This window comes from Chiloscyllium plagiosum, chromosome 23, assembly GCF_004010195.1.
Source record: "Chiloscyllium plagiosum isolate BGI_BamShark_2017 chromosome 23, ASM401019v2, whole genome shotgun sequence".
NCBI lineage: Eukaryota > Metazoa > Chordata > Chondrichthyes > Orectolobiformes > Hemiscylliidae > Chiloscyllium > Chiloscyllium plagiosum.
In genome coordinates, this window is record NC_057732.1 from 57,780,087 (window position 1) to 57,795,748 (window position 15,662).

Here is a 15,662-nt window from a genome sequence, read left to right on the forward strand (position 1 = left end):
GGGGGCATGGACCTGACCAGGTAGTCACGGAGGGAACGGTCTTTGCGGAATGCGGAAAGGGGTGGGGAGGGAAATAAATCCCTGGTGGTGGAGTCTGTTTGGAGGTGGCGGAAATGTCGGTGGATGATTTGGTTTATGCGAAGGTTGGTAGGGTGGAAGGTGAGCACCGGGACGTTCTGTCTTTGTTACAGTTGGAGGGGTGGGGTCTGAGGGCGGAGGTGTGGGATGTGGACGAGATGCATTGGAGGGCATCTTTAACCACGTGGGAAGGGAAATTGCGGTCTCTTATGAAGGAGGCCATCTGGTGTGTTCTGTGGTGGAACTGGTCATCCTGGGAGCATATACGTCGGAGGCGAAGGAATTGGGAATACGGGATGGCATTTTTGCAGGAGGTAGGGTGGGAAGTGGTGTAATCCAGGTAGCTGTGGGAGTCGGTGGGTTTGTAAAAAAATGTCGGTGTCAAGTTGGTCATCATTAATGGAGATGCCCTCGTGTCCTAGTCTTTCCTACCTGTGGAAACATCTCCACCTTTGGGATTCTGTAACTTTCAATGAGATCCTCCCTCATTCTTCTAAACTCCGAGTAAGACCCTAAGTTCTCAACTGCTCCTCATATGACAAGCCTTTCGTTCCTGGGATCATTCTTGAAAACTTCCTCTGGACTCCCTCCAATGCCACACATCCTTTCTTAGATACAGGATCCAAAACTACTCACAATATTGGAAATGCAGTCTGACCAGAGCTTTATACAGCCTCAGCAGTACATTTCTGCTCTTCTATTCTAGTCCTCTTGAAATGAATGTCAATGTTGCCTTTCTAACTCCCACCTGAACATGCATGTTAACCTTAAGAGAATCCTGAACTCGGACTCCTCAGTCCCTTTATGATTCAGATTTCTGCAGCCTTTCCACATTTAGAATGTTGGCTCAGTCCCTTTTCCTACCAAAATGCATAATTTCACTTTTTCTCACATTGTATTCCATCTGCCACTTCTTTGCCCACTCTCCTAGCCTGTCCAAGTCCTTCTGTGGTCTCCCTGCTTCCTCAATACTATCTGTCCCTCCACCTATCTTTGTGTCATTGCGAACCTAGCAACATTGCCCTCAGTTCCTTCATCCAGATTGTTAATGTATAATATTAATTGTTGTGGTCCCAACACTGACCCTTCACTAATCTCCAGCTGCCAACCTGAAAAAGACTCCTTTATCCCCATTCTCTGCCTTGTGCCAGTCAGCCAATCTATTATCCATGCCAGTACCTTATCCCTAACACATGGGCTCTTATTTAGCAGTTTCTTATGTGGCATCTTGTGAAAGGCCTTCTGGAAATCCAAATAGATCCCGTCCACTGGATCTCCTATGTCTAATTTGCTTGTTACCTCCTCAAAGAATTCTAACTGACATCCACTTGATGAAACTGCTGACTTTGCCCTATAGTACCGTGTAATTCCAAGTATTCCACAAAGTCATCCTTAATAATGGACTCTAAATCTGATTAACATCCAAGATCCAGCGAACTGATCTATAATTTCCTGTCTTTGGACTCCCTCCCTTCTTAAACAAGGATATGACATTAGCCATTTTCCAGTCCTCTGGGACCCACCTTGACTCCAGTGATTCATGAAAGACCACCGCTAATGTCACCAAAGTTTCCTCAGCTGCTCCTTCAGAACTCTTGGATGCAAAACCTTTCCCATTATCTTCATCTTCGTGATGACCACTACACTTACCCTCTGCCACCCGACTGTCTTAAAATGCTGTTATGCTACTAGTGTCTTCTACCGTGAAGACTGATGCAAAGTATCTATTCAGTTTCTCTGCCATTTCTTTGATCGCTATTACTACTTCTTCAGCCTCATTTTCCAGTTGTTAAATGTTCACTCATCTTTCTCTTATCTTTTATTTTTCTAAAAACACTCTTGCAATCCTCTCTTAAATTACTAGATAGTTTACTTTATTTTTCATTTTCTCTCCCTCTTTTTTAAAATTATCCTCTGCTGGTTTCTAAAGGCTTCCCAATCCTCTGTCTCCTTACTTTGTGCAGCATTGTGGTTATGCTGAGATGGTGGTGAATAATGTGCTAAGGGGTAGAGTCAAGGACAATTTTAATAAAGACAGAGAGCTAAAGAAGGGTCACTGAGTCCAAAATGTTAATTCCCCACAGTTGCTAGAACTGTTGCGTTTTCAAGCAATTTCTGATTTTCAGCATCCATAGTTCTTTTGGGTTTTTTGGCTGTATCTTAAGATTTATTGTCTGAATTCCATCAAACTTTTTGGACAGTTTTCACCACAGTGCCTAGCAAGATATCTCTTGCCAAACTTACCTCATTGTCTTCATTGCACCTACGAAGTCACCCATGTCAGATTCTAGCCCCATCTTACAACATACCATTCCCAGAACAACTTGACATCCAGTAGATATCCACCAAAAGACCATGTCATATTTTAAAGGTCACTGTCCATCTGGATGAGCACTGACATTCTAAAACTGCCTTGCTCAGTGATGGACTTAATATAAGGTGTCAGAAGGGGAAGAGGCTGTTGGTTCAAAGTTGGAGTGTCCTCTTCCTGGAGGATGGTAGAGGAGGCCATGTCACTAGACCCTGGCAGAACTTGACTGAGATACTGCCTGGGTTGGTGCAGACTCTGTGTTGTGAAGGAACAGTCAGCAGTGCCGCAAGGTCATTTCCCTTTTCTGCTCCACCAGAATAAGTGCCATGCTATTTTCTCTCTGCCACCCTACACTTACTCTATCTCTGGTATTGCAATCACCTCCCACAATGTCTCATGCTTGCCATCCTCACCACTGCCTGCAATATACAACGATAAGAACAGGAGTAAGCCATTTGGCCCCTTGAGCCAGCTCTGCCATTCAATAGGATCATGGCTGATCCAACACACTTCACATCCAATTTCCTGTCCTTTTCCCATAAATCTTCATTCCCCTACTGATCAAGAATCTATCTATTTCAGTCTTAAATATGCACAAACATTCTGCCCCCATAGCTCACTGTGAAAAGGAGTTCCAAAGACTTACAACCCTCTGAGAGAAGAAATTAATTCTCTTCTCAGTTTTACATTGGCCCCCTTTATTCTGAGACTATGCCTTCTGGTCCCCGACTCTCTCATGAGGAGAAACATTCTCTGAGCACTTTTCCTGTCAAACCCCTTAAAATTCAATATGTTTCAATAAGATTACTTCTCATTCTTTCAAACCTCCAGTGGGTACAGTCCCATCCTGTTTAGCTTTTACTCATAAGACAATCCCTCCATACCAGTGATCATCCTAGTAAACCTTCTATAAATTGCATCCAATGAAACAATATGTTTTCTTAAATAATGAGACCAAAACTGCTCACAGTACTCCAGATGTGGTCTTATCTTGGAGAAAGAGAGGACAGCAGATGCTGGAGATCAGAGTCAAAAGGTGTGCTGGAAAAGTCACAGCCGGTCAGGCAGCATCCAAGGAGCACCTACATTCCTGATTGTGGGATATAGGTAAAGTAGTGTTACTTCTGCAATTATAATTACTTATGCAAAGTAAATGCACTCACACCAGTGTATAATTGTTTCAACCAAGAGCTGAGTCAACAAGAATGAAAACTATGTGGAGGAAATATATAACTGTTTTTGTATTAGCTAAAGTGTGAATGCAAGAAGGAATCGTGCCTGCTAACAATGGTAGACAAATAGATAAGGTGCTGTGAGGATGTAGGTTAAGCCAGATATGCTTGTACAAGCAGTAGTTATAAGCATCTGTTTCCCACTTGTTCAAAAACACAAAAACAAACCCCAATTAAAAGGTCATAAGGATCAATATGGTTGGGGAAAGGGAGGAAATAGCACAGGTGGAAGAAGTAGATAATCATGAAGAAGGATATACCTAACAATGGGCCACAACAGGATGTGGTGAAATGGTCGAGTAAAACTTGTACTTTGTTATGCACAAGGCCGGATAAGGCAAGACATAAACAATAGTAATGGGCACTGGGTTTGGAGTAGTGAATCCTATATAAGATAGGTACTTGCTAAACTCTGTATGTCCATTTTAGGCACCACGCTTGCAAGCGTATAATAAACATACTGATTGCTTCAGATCTTGTCTCGGACTGAAATTATTGAAGTGAGTGAGCTTTGTATCTCACATGATGAAGAGCTTATGCTCAAAACGTTGACTCTCCTGCTTCTCGGATGCTACCTGACTGGCTGTGCTTTTCCAGCACCACACTTTTTGACTCACCAGCATCTTGTACAGTTGCAAAACTTTTACAGTCTTGTAAAATTTCCCTACTATTATACTCCAACCCATTGAAATAAGGGCCAACATTCCTGATTACCTGCTATACCTGTGTGCTAGCTTTCTGCGTTTCGTACACAAGTATCCCAAGTCCCCTTACATTGCAGTTTTCTGCAGATTTTTCTCCATTTAAATAATTTTTTCTTCATTTGTTATCTCTTCCAAATGAATAAGTTTATATTTGTCCACATTATTCTCCATTTGCCAACTATTTGCCACTTACTTAACCTATTAATATCTCTCAGTAAACTATTTGTATCCTTCTCACAATTTGTTTACTTTTATACAATCTGTAAATTTGGCTACAGTACATTCAATTCTTTCCTCCAAGTCATTAATATATATTGTAAACAGTTGTGGTCCCAGCACGGAACCCTGTGGAACCCCACTGGTCACAGAAAGCCCACCTGAAAAAGAACCCTTATTACTAGTCACTGTTTCCTGCCCATGAGCTAATTCTCTATCCAAGACAATATACTACCTCTAACACCATGTGCTCTTATCTTATAGCTTAAACCTTTTAGATTACTTTACAGTGTGGAAACAGGCCCTTCGGCCCAACAAGTCCACACCGGCCCGCCGAAGCGCAAGCCACCCAAACCCCTGCATTTACCCCTTACCTAACACTACGGACAATTTAGCATGGCCAATTCACCTGACCTGCACATCTTTGGACTGTGGGAGGAAACCGGAGCACCCGGAGGAAACCCACGCAGACACTGGGAGAATGTGCAAACTCCACACAGTCAGTTGCCTGAGGCGGGAATTGAACCCGGGTCTCTGGCGCTGTGAGGCAGCAGCGCTAACCACTGTGCCACGGTGATAGCTAGTTGAACACCTTTTGGAAGTCCAAATATAGCACATCATTCGGTTCCCTTTTATTCACTCTTGTTAAGATTTCCATAAAAAACTCTACTAAATTATTCAGGCATGATTTCTCTTTCATGAAGCCATGTTGATTCTCCTTGATTAGATTCTGATTTTCCCAATGTTCTGCTATTATTTCCTTATTAATTGACTCCAGTTCTTTTCCAACAATAGATATTAGGCTAACCAGCCTACAGTTGCTTGTTTTTTGCCTCCCTCACCTTTTGAATAGGGGTGTCATATGAGCAATTTTCCAATTCGCTGGTATTTCTCCAAATCAAAGATTTTTTGGAAAATTACAACCAATGCACCCACTATTTCCATAGCTACCTTTTAGGGTCCTAGGATTCAAGCAATCAGTGTCAGGGAATTAATTGCACTTAGGCCATTAGTTTATCTATTATTTCTTCTCTACTAATGGTGACGGTCCTTAATTCCTCTCTCGTATGATTTAGTATTACAGTAATAGGATGTTTGAAGTATCTACTACTGTAAAGTCTGATGCAAAATATCTGCCATTTTCTTGTTCCCCATAACTATCTCCCCAGATTCATTTTCTATGTTTACTTTGACCTCTGACTTCCTGTATTTAAAGAAGCTGTTATTGTCAGTTTTTATATTCCTCACTAGTTGGCCCACATAATTTATTTTCTCTCTTTTCATTAGCTTTTCAACCCTCTGGCTGTCGGTTTTCTTGCCGAGCCAGTGGGTTTGTTCTCAGACATTTCGTCACCTTGCTATGTAATATCATTGGTGAGTCCCTGGTGAAGCATTGGTGTTCTGCCCCGCTAGCTATTTATTGGTTTGTTGTGGTGGATGATATCATTTTCAGTTCTGCTTCTGAGAGGTTGGTAAATGGGGTCCACATCTATATTTTGTTAATGAATTTCTGATTTGAGTGCCACACCCCTAGGAATTCCTGGGCGGCACGGTGGCATAGTGGTGTGGGCGGCATGGTGGCACAGTGGTGTGAGCGGCACGGTGGCACAGTGGTTAGCACTGCTGCCTCACAGCGCCTGAGACCCGGGTTCAATTCCCGCCTCAGGCGACTGACTGTGTGGAGTTTGCACGTTCTCCCCGTGTCTGTGTGGGTTTCCTCTGGGTGCTCCGGTTTCCTCCCACAGTCCAAAAATGTGCAGGTTAGGTGAATTGGCCATGCTAAATTGCCCGTAGTGTTAGGTGAAGGGGTAAATGTAGGAGAATGGGTCTGGGTGGGTTACGCTTCGGCGGGTCGGTGTGGACTTGTTGGGCCGAAGGGTCTGTTTCCACGCTGTAAGTAATCTAATCTAATCTATCTTTATTTGGCCTATCCCAAGATGGATGCATTGTCCCAGTCAAACTGGTGTCCCTCTTCATGTGTTTTTATGGATAATAGTGGTAGTTAGTCATGTTTTTGGGTTTGCAAGTTGGTGCTCATATATCTAGGTCCTGAAGAAGGGTTACACCCGAAACTTCGACTTCTCTACCTCCTGAAGCGACCTGACTTGCTGTGTTCTTGCAGCCTCCTGCCTGTCTACAATGTATCCTGGTGGCTAGTTTCCTGCCAATTTGTCCAATATAAAATTTGTTGCAGTCTTTGAGCATTTCAGAGATGACCACCAGACTACTCCAATCCCTAGGCATCATGGTAGCCCACAAACCTACTACCACACTAAAACAATTAATGATGGTAAGTTGAAGGACCCCATATCCACAGCTAGCAGAAGGAACATAATGTACAAAATATCCTGTAAGGACTGCAGATTGACAACCTGATCCTCAACCTGAGCTACATACTTTCTCCAAAATCTTTTTAGCTTTCTTTTGATGGATTCTGAATTTATCCCAGTCTTCAGAACAATCATTGACTCTTGCCTCCTTATATGCTTTTTCAATATAATACTCTCTTCAATTTCCTTGGTTAGCTCTTACTGGTTTCTCTCTCTCAGAATCTTTCCTCCTGACTGGAATGTATTTTTTTGCTGAGAGTCATGAATTACCTCTTTAAATGTTTGCCACTGCTTGTTGCCTTTCCTGCTATATATTTATCCTGTTCACTTTAACTAAATCTATCCTTGTTTCATTGTAATTCCTTTTATTCCATCTTCTCTCATTTACTCTTGTTCCCCCAACCGATCTCCCACACTACTGACCCTACCTGTCCTCTGTGCTGTTACTCACTCGCCTGGGACTTTACTAAAGCATTTGACAAAGTCAGTTATGGTAAGCTAATGCAGAAGATCGTTGCATGACTGCGCAGTGAGTTGCCAAATTGGATGCAAGATTGGCTTGGTCCAGACGGTAGTTATGGAGGGATATTTTTCTGACTGGAGGTCGTGACCATTGTAAGGATCAATACTGGGACCTCTGTTGTATACAGATGAAAGTGTCGATGGTCTAAATAAGTTTGCAGATAACATTAGGGTGCATTCTCAGCATTTTGTGGGATATGGTTGAGTGATTGAAAGCACTGAATTCAGGATCCAATCTCTTTGGAGGTATGGCTTCAAACATGACTACTGCCAATTGTGCTATTCGTTTACCATGCAGATGTTTTAGTGTTGACTTCTAGTAGTGCAGCGGTAGTGTCCTTAGCTTTGGGTCAGGTCACGCCCACCTATCCAGGAGATGCAATTTGTCTGAACACATTGATTTAAAACAGTATGCTGGGGAAATACTAATTTAAAAAAATGAAAGAACAAAGAACACAGAAAATTTACAGCCCATGAACAGGCCCTTCAAGCCTGAGCCGATCCAAATTGACTGTCTAAACCTCTCGCCCAATTCCTAAGGATCTGTACCCCGCTGCACCCCACCTACTCATACATCTGTCCATACGCACCTTAAATGAATCTACTATGCCTGCCTCTACTACTTTCTACTGGCAATGCGTTCCAGGCTCCTACCACCCTCTGTGTAAAGTACTTTCCGCGTGTACCCCTTTAAACTTTTCACCTCTCACCTTGAAAGCATGACCTCTCGTTACTGAATCTGTCACCCTCAGAAAAAGCTTATCTCTATCCACCCTGTCTATACCTTTCATGGTTTTGTAGACCTCAATCGGATCTCCCTCAATCTCCTTTTTTCTAATGAAAACAATCCTAACCTACTCAACTTCTCTTCATAGCTAGCACCTTCCATACCAGGTAACTTCCTTGTAAACCTTCTTTGCACCCTCTCCAAAGCGTCCACATCCTTTTGGTAATGTGGCGACCAGAACCATATGCAGTATTCTTAATGCGGCCGAACCAATGTCTTGTACAATTTTAACATGACCTGCCAGCTCTTATACTCAGTACCCCATCTGATGAAGACAAATATACTATATGCCTTCTTGATCACTATCCACCTGTGCAGCAACCTTCAGTGTACAATGGACCTGAACTCCCAGATCTCTCTGTTCACCAACGTTTCCCAAGGCTCTTCCGTTTACTGTATAATTCGCTCTAGAATTTGACTTCCCAAAATGCATACTATATATCCATACTACCCTTCTTGTACAGGGGGACAACATTAGCAACCCTCCAGTCCTCCAAGATATCTGTCAGGGCCCAGCTATTTCCTCTCTTGCCTCCCTCAGCAACTTGGGATAGATCCCATCCAGTCCACCTTAATATCCTTTAGCCTACCCAACACATCTTCCCCCCTTCTGTGAAGGAGGGGTGGAGGCTGGAAATCAGAAACAAATGTAGAAATTGCTGGAAAATCTCAGCTGGTCTGGTAGCATCTGTGGAGAGAAATCAGAGTTAATGTTTCGGGTCCAAGTGACCTTTCTTCAGAACTGATGGTAGCTAGAAGATTTTTTTAATGTAGTAGATAGAGTGAGGGGAAGTGGTAAGAAGTAAACAATACGTGGAGATTGAGCCAAAAGAGAAGAACAGTTGGACAAAGGAATGGATAACAGTCAGTCTAGTAAAATGAATGGCTGCTAATGGGGACTGTTTGTGGTTAACAATGGGTAGTGTGTAATAACAGACCATGTGATAACAAAGTCTGGTGCGAGGGGATTACGGTGAGGATTTAGGCCTCATGTCCTAAAATTGTTGAACTTGATATTGAATCCAGAAGGCTGTAGAGTTCCCAAGTGGAAAACGAAGCACTGTTCTTCCAGCTTGTGCTGAGCTTAGCTGGAGCACTGCAGCGAGCCTGAGACAAATGTTGGCCAATGGACAGTGGTGTGTTGAAGTGGCAGACAACTGCAGGCTCAGTTGCACACAAAATGCAGGTATTCTGTGACATAGTCACCCACTCTGCACTTTGTTTCCCCACTATAGAGGAGATCACAGTACATTACTGTAGATTAACTTGAATGAAGTAACCTGGCTGAGGGCCCTGTCAAATATGGGGCTGGGGAATCCAGAGGGTGGAGAACGTTTTCCTTTCCTTTCCTTTCAAGCATCAATCTGCAACCTTCTCTGGAACCTTCCTCTCTTTGACTCCATCCCTTTTCCCAACCCCACCTTGTCACGTATTTACTATCCTATCTGACCTTCTGCTCTCTGATGCTGAACGTTTGGTCCTCAGGAAAGGTCTCAGTTTTATCCCTGTGTACCCACCTTAATGAATTTCAGGCATAACATTGCATTGAACTCTTTTTCTGTTACCTTCGTCTCCATGCCCATTTCTTTGCCTCCTCTTCCCACTTCCAACACTCTCCCTCCAGCCTTTTACGAGCACTCGATGTGTTTGAGAATTGTCAACATGACATTGATCACCTCAATTTCTCTACAACCCTTGCCCAAAATCCCCTTGAAATGACTGCACTCCATGCTTTCAGATCCAACCCTTTAATTTCTAATTAAGCCTGATGACAATGGTGGTGCTGTTATTGTCTGGCATTCTGACCTATACAATGCAGAGGCTGAGCGCCAGCTCTTAGATGCATCTTCCTATCTTGCCTTGGACCACCAGCTGCTACGGAACATCAGGCTACCATGTTGATAATGGTCACTAACCTCATTTCATCTGATGATCTCTTGTCCCAGCCCTCCAAGCTCATAGTCTCCCAATCCCACACAGCTCGCTTCTACCTTCTTCCTAAAATCCACAAATAGGACTGCCCAGGCAGATCCATTGTTTCTGCCTGCTCCTTCCCCACAAAACTCATCTTCCTTTCTCGACTTGGTTTATTGTTCCCCATGTCCAATCCCTACCCACTCACATTCCATGATTCTGTTGACGCTTTATGTCAATTGCAGAATTTCCAGTTTGCGGGCTATAGCTGCCTCCTCTTTACCATGGACATGCAATCCCTTTACACGACCATCCCAAATTAGCATAGTCTCAGCTCTCAGCTTCTTCATGGAAAAAAAAGGCCTGAACTGTCCCCATCCACAATCATCCTCTTCACCTTGTCAAGCTCATCCTCACTCTAAATAATTTCTCTTAACTCTTCTCACTTCCTGCAGATCAAGCCCCTCAGCCTCTGGCACTCCAGGAAAACAACCCCAGACAATTCAGCCTCTCCCTATAGCTCAAACTCTCCATCAATTTTGTACACCCTTTCAAGTTTAACATCTTTCTTATAGCAGAGAGTCCAGAATTGAACACAGTATTCTAAAAGTGACCTAACCAATATCCTGTTCAGCTGCAACATGACATTCCAACTCTTGTACTCAATGCACTGACCAATAAAGGCAGACGTATCAATCACCTTCTTCAGTATTCAGTCTATTTGAGACTCCACCTTCAAGGTACTACAAGCTTGCACTGAGGCCTCTGTTTGGCAGCACTCCCCAGAACTCTAGCATTAATGATAGAAGTCCTGCCTTGATTTACCTTACCTTATTTATCTAGATTAAACTCCACCTGCCACTCCTTGGCTGATTGCATCAAGGTCCCATTGTACTGAGATAACCTTCTTCACTGTCCTCTACACTAATTTTGGTGTCATCTGCAAAAGTACTAACCATGCCTCCTATACTCAATTCATTTATATAAAAGACAAAAAGAAATGGATTAACAACTGATCCTTGTGGTACACCGCTGGTCACAAGCCTCCAATCTGAAAAGCAAGTCTCCACCACTCTCTATCTCTTATCTTCAAGCCAATTCTGCCTCATATGACTAGCTCTCCCTGGATTCCAGATGATCTAACCTTATTAACCAGTCTAACATGGAGAACCTTCTCAAACACCTTGCTGAACTCCAAATCGACAATGTCTACTGCTCTACCTTCATCAGTTCTTCAAAAAGACTCAAATTAGTGAGGCATGATTTCCCATGCACAAAGTTATGCTGATTATCCCTAATTAATCCTTGCTTTTCCAAATACTTGTAAATCCTGTTCTGCAGAATTCCCTCCAACAACTTAAGAGTGATAAAATCCCTAGTGTGGAAGCAGATCCTGATGAAGGGCTCCTGCCCAAAACGTCGATTTTCCTGCTCCTCAGATGCTACCTGACCTGCTGTGCTTTTCCAGCCACACTCTAATCTTGAAGCAGACCATACAGCACATCAAGTCCACACTGACTATCCAAAATACATCCTACCCATACCCAACCTCCGCTACCCTATCCCTGTAACCCTCCACATTTCCCCACGGCCAATCCATAAACCAACACATCTTTAGTCTGTGTAGGTTTCCACTCAGTGACGGGGAGAACATCCAAGCTCTACACAGTTGCCAGAAAGTGGAATCAGGCCCAGGACCTTGATGCTTTGAAGCAGCAATGCTAACCACTGAGTCACTGCACCACTCTCAATTCTGGGATGAGAGACTTGGCTAATACAGTATCATTGAATCCCTACAGTGCAGAAAAAAGGCCATTCAGCCCATCGGGTCCACACCAACTTCCCAAGAGCATGCCACCCAAACCCCCCATATTACCCCTGTAACCCCACATTTACCATGGCTTCCCCACCTAGCCCACACATCACTAGTCACTACAGAGATTTTAGCTAGTCATTCTCACTCACATTTAACCACTCCTTTGTCTGTCCAACTGTTCTGTTTAGGTGCTGTCCACCCATTGTTTACTCCTTACCCTATCTTCTACGTAAACGTTTTCATAGCTACCATCAGTTCTGAAGGGTCACTGGATCCAAAACAAATGGAATTTTCTCACACAAATGTGAGGTGATGCATTTAGGCAAGACTAATTCTAGAGCGAATTATACAATGAATGGAAGGGCCTTGGGAAAAGTTGATGGGTAGAGAGATCTGGGAGTGCAGGTCCATTGTACCCTGAAGGTTGTTGCACAGGTGGATACAGTGATCAAGAAGGCATATAGTATGCTTGCCTTGGATGGGGTATTGAGTATAAGAGAGCTGGCAGGTCATGTTAAAATGATACAAGACGTCGGTTCGGCCGCATTTAGAACACTGTATACAGTTCTGGTCGCTACATTACCAAAAGGATAAGGACGCTTTGGAGAGGGTGCAGAGAAGGTTTACGAGGATGTTGCCTGGTATGGAACGTGCTAGCTATGAAGAAAGGTTGAGTAGGTTAGGTTTATTTTCATTAGAAAAAAGATTGAGGGGGTCCTGATTAAGGTTTACAAAATCATGAAGGGTATAGACAGGGTGGATAGTGACAAGCTTTTTCCCAGGGTGAAGGATTCAGTAACGAAAGGTCACGCTTTCAAGGTGAGAGGTGGAAAGTTTAAGGGGGATACACGCGGCAAGTACTTCACACAGAGGTGGTGGGTGTCTGGAACGCGTTGCCAGCAGAGGTGGTAGAGGCAGGCACGGTAGATTCATTTAAGATGCGTCTGGATAAATGCATGAGTAGGTGAGGAGTAGAGGGATACAGATGCTTACGAATTGACTGACAGGTTTAGACATTACATTTTGATCGGCTCAGGCTTGGAGGGCCTGTTCCTGGGCTGTAAATTTTCTTTGCTCTTTGTTCATGCTGCCAGACCTGTGGAAAATTTCCAGCAATTTGTTTGTTGCTGGAGAAACAGCAGGTCTGACAACATCTATGGAGAGAAAAAAATTAAATCCAGTGACCCTTTTTTCCCAGCACCCAGCATTTATTCATTTAAAATGTCTTCAGCATCTCTCCTCCCTGCCCACTGTAGATGTTTTGATCTTTGTTGAACAGTATTCAATACGTATATAATCACTTCCCACCTCATCTATCTTGGATTGCTGTCTGTTCACTACATAATAGGTTACAGATAGATAATACCAGTCAGAGATAAATGCAATAAGAAGTTTGCATATTGTATTAAAGGGTTTCATCTCAGGAACTGATGCAATCTCTTTTCATTGACAGATTCAAGTGGACAGAGATGAATTGGATACAATTCCTGACTCAAGAGCTGAAATAGGCAGAAAGCTAACTGATGCAGCACAAAACAATCTCACAAAAAAGGGTACTTTAATCAAGTATTGAAACACTCTAGATCATTAGTTACTGCATATCCTTTATTAATTGTAATATCTGAAGATAATTCCTATCTCCCTAATGATGCAAATACAAACAGGTATCATTTAGTTTAATGGTTGAATATTAGAGGTGTAAGAGTTTGATCTACTCCAGGATCATATCCCAGTAACAGATTTTGGTTAGGTCTAAGCTACAGCACAATCGGAAAATAGTATTGGCATTGCTTTTAATGCAGGAGAAAGTGAGGACTGTAGGTGCTAGAGATCAGAATCAAGAGTGTGGTGCTGGAAAAGCATAGCAGATCAGGCAGCATCCAAGGAGCAGGAGAAATCGATATTTTGGGCATAAGCCCTTCAGGAATGTAGCTTGTGGGCCGGATGCTGAGAGATAAATGGGCAAGGGTGAGGCTCGGGGCTAAGGTAGCTGGGAATGTGATAGGTAGACAAAGGTGGGGGGGGGGAGGAAGACAGGTCAGAGCGGAGGGTGTAGCAGATGGATGGGAAGATGGACAGGTCAAGAGAGCAGTGCCGAGTTGGAGGCTTGGGACTGGGATAAGGTGGGGTTGAGGATCTAAAGTTTGAATTTAGGCTGTTGTCAGAAGCAACAAGTATATGTAGATTTTTATTAACCACAAAATGGTTTTTCAATTTAAAATAACAAAAAAAATGGCTGAAAGTAATGATTTGACTCTGTGAACTTGTACTGCTGCTTTGCAGAATTAAGCTAAAATACAAAGACAGAACAATGGATTTTTCATAATATGAATCATTTGGTATTCGAACTAACCTTGAACTGCTAGCATGAGATAGTGATCTAGGTAAATTAAGAACCCTTTCCTTGGAAATATCATTGGATTAACCAGCTATAAATCAGGTCACCTTATTATATGTGATTGGTCTTTTCTTGTAATTACAGCTGTACCATCTCTTAAAAAACATAAATTATGTATAATTTTCAAATGTAATTGCACCAAGCTTTTAACCTCTGTGTTGCTGGACAAATCTGCACCAGGCTGCCTTAATTCATTAAACTGGTAACCTTGCTTTAAACAGACCGTAATCCTAGCAATTCTTTTGACCAATCTTGAACAGAGAGGCCCTGCAAGGGGATTTAGATCTTCAGCATGAGGGAAAATAAGGAAAATGGTGAAATCCACATTGATCCTGTGTGGTTGCAGGGTCCCAAGGTGGAAGATGAGGTGTTCCCCTTCCAAGTGGCTAGGGATTGGTGACGGAAGAAGCCAAGGACCTGCATGTCCTTGGTGGAGTGGGAGGAAGAGTTAAAGTGTTCGGCAGTGGGTTTGGTTGGTGCAGGTGTCCCAGAGATGTTCTCTGAAACAATCTACAAGTTGGCATCTTGTCTCCACAATGTATAGAAGACCACATCGGGTTGCAATAGATATGGTAGATGACGCATGTGGAAGCACAGGTAAATTTGTTGCCGACATGGAAGGATCCTTTGGGGCCTTTGACAGAGGTGGGGGTGCAGGTTTTACGTGGGCAGGGGCAAGGGGCCAGGAGTGGGGTGTGGATCTGACAAGGTAGTTGGAGAGAGAATGGTCTCTGCAAAACACAGATGAGGTGGGGAGGGAATTATATCCCTAGTAGTGGGGTCTGTTTGTACCAGATGGCCTCCTTCTTTAGAGACCGCAATTTCCCTTCCCACGTGGTTAAAGATGCCCTCCAACGCATCTCATCCACATCCCGCACCTCCGCCCTCAGACCCAACCCCTCCAACCGCAACAAGGACAGAACGCCCCTGGTGCTCACCTTCCACCCTACCAACCTTCGCATAAACCAAAACATCCGCCGACATTTCCGCCACCTCCAAACAGACCCCACCACCAGGGATATATTTCCCTCCCCACCCCTCTCAGCCTTCCGCAAAGACCGTTCCCTCCGTGACTACCTGGTCAGGTCCACGCCCCCCTACGACCCACCCTCCCATCCTGGCACTTTCCCCTGCCACCGCAGGAACTGTAAAACCTGCGCCCACACCTCCTCCCTCACCTCTATCCAAGGCACCAAAGGAGCTTTCCACATCCATCAAAGTTTTACCTGCACATCCACTAATATCATCTATTGCATCCGTTGCTCCCGATGCGGTCTCCTCTACATTGGGGAGACTGGGCGCCTCCTAGCAGAGCGCTTTAGGGAACATCTCCGAGACACCCACACCAATCAAC

At 43.6% G+C, this 15,662-nt stretch overlaps 1 protein-coding gene across 2 annotated transcripts in view; it reads left to right on the forward strand.

Annotated features, from left to right (window-relative positions):
• LOC122561890 overlaps positions 1 to 13,750 on the forward strand; it is a 255,316-nt gene extending 241,566 nt beyond the window's left edge. For both annotated transcript variants that reach the window (XM_043714223.1, XM_043714224.1), the window contains exon 19: positions 13,364 to 13,750. In XM_043714223.1, coding sequence (XP_043570158.1) covers positions 13,364 to 13,483 — 120 coding nt within the window. In that variant the 3' untranslated portion in view covers positions 13,484 to 13,750. The remainder of the gene's footprint in view (positions 1 to 13,363) is intronic.
• The last annotated feature ends 1,912 nt before the right edge of the window (positions 13,751 to 15,662 follow it).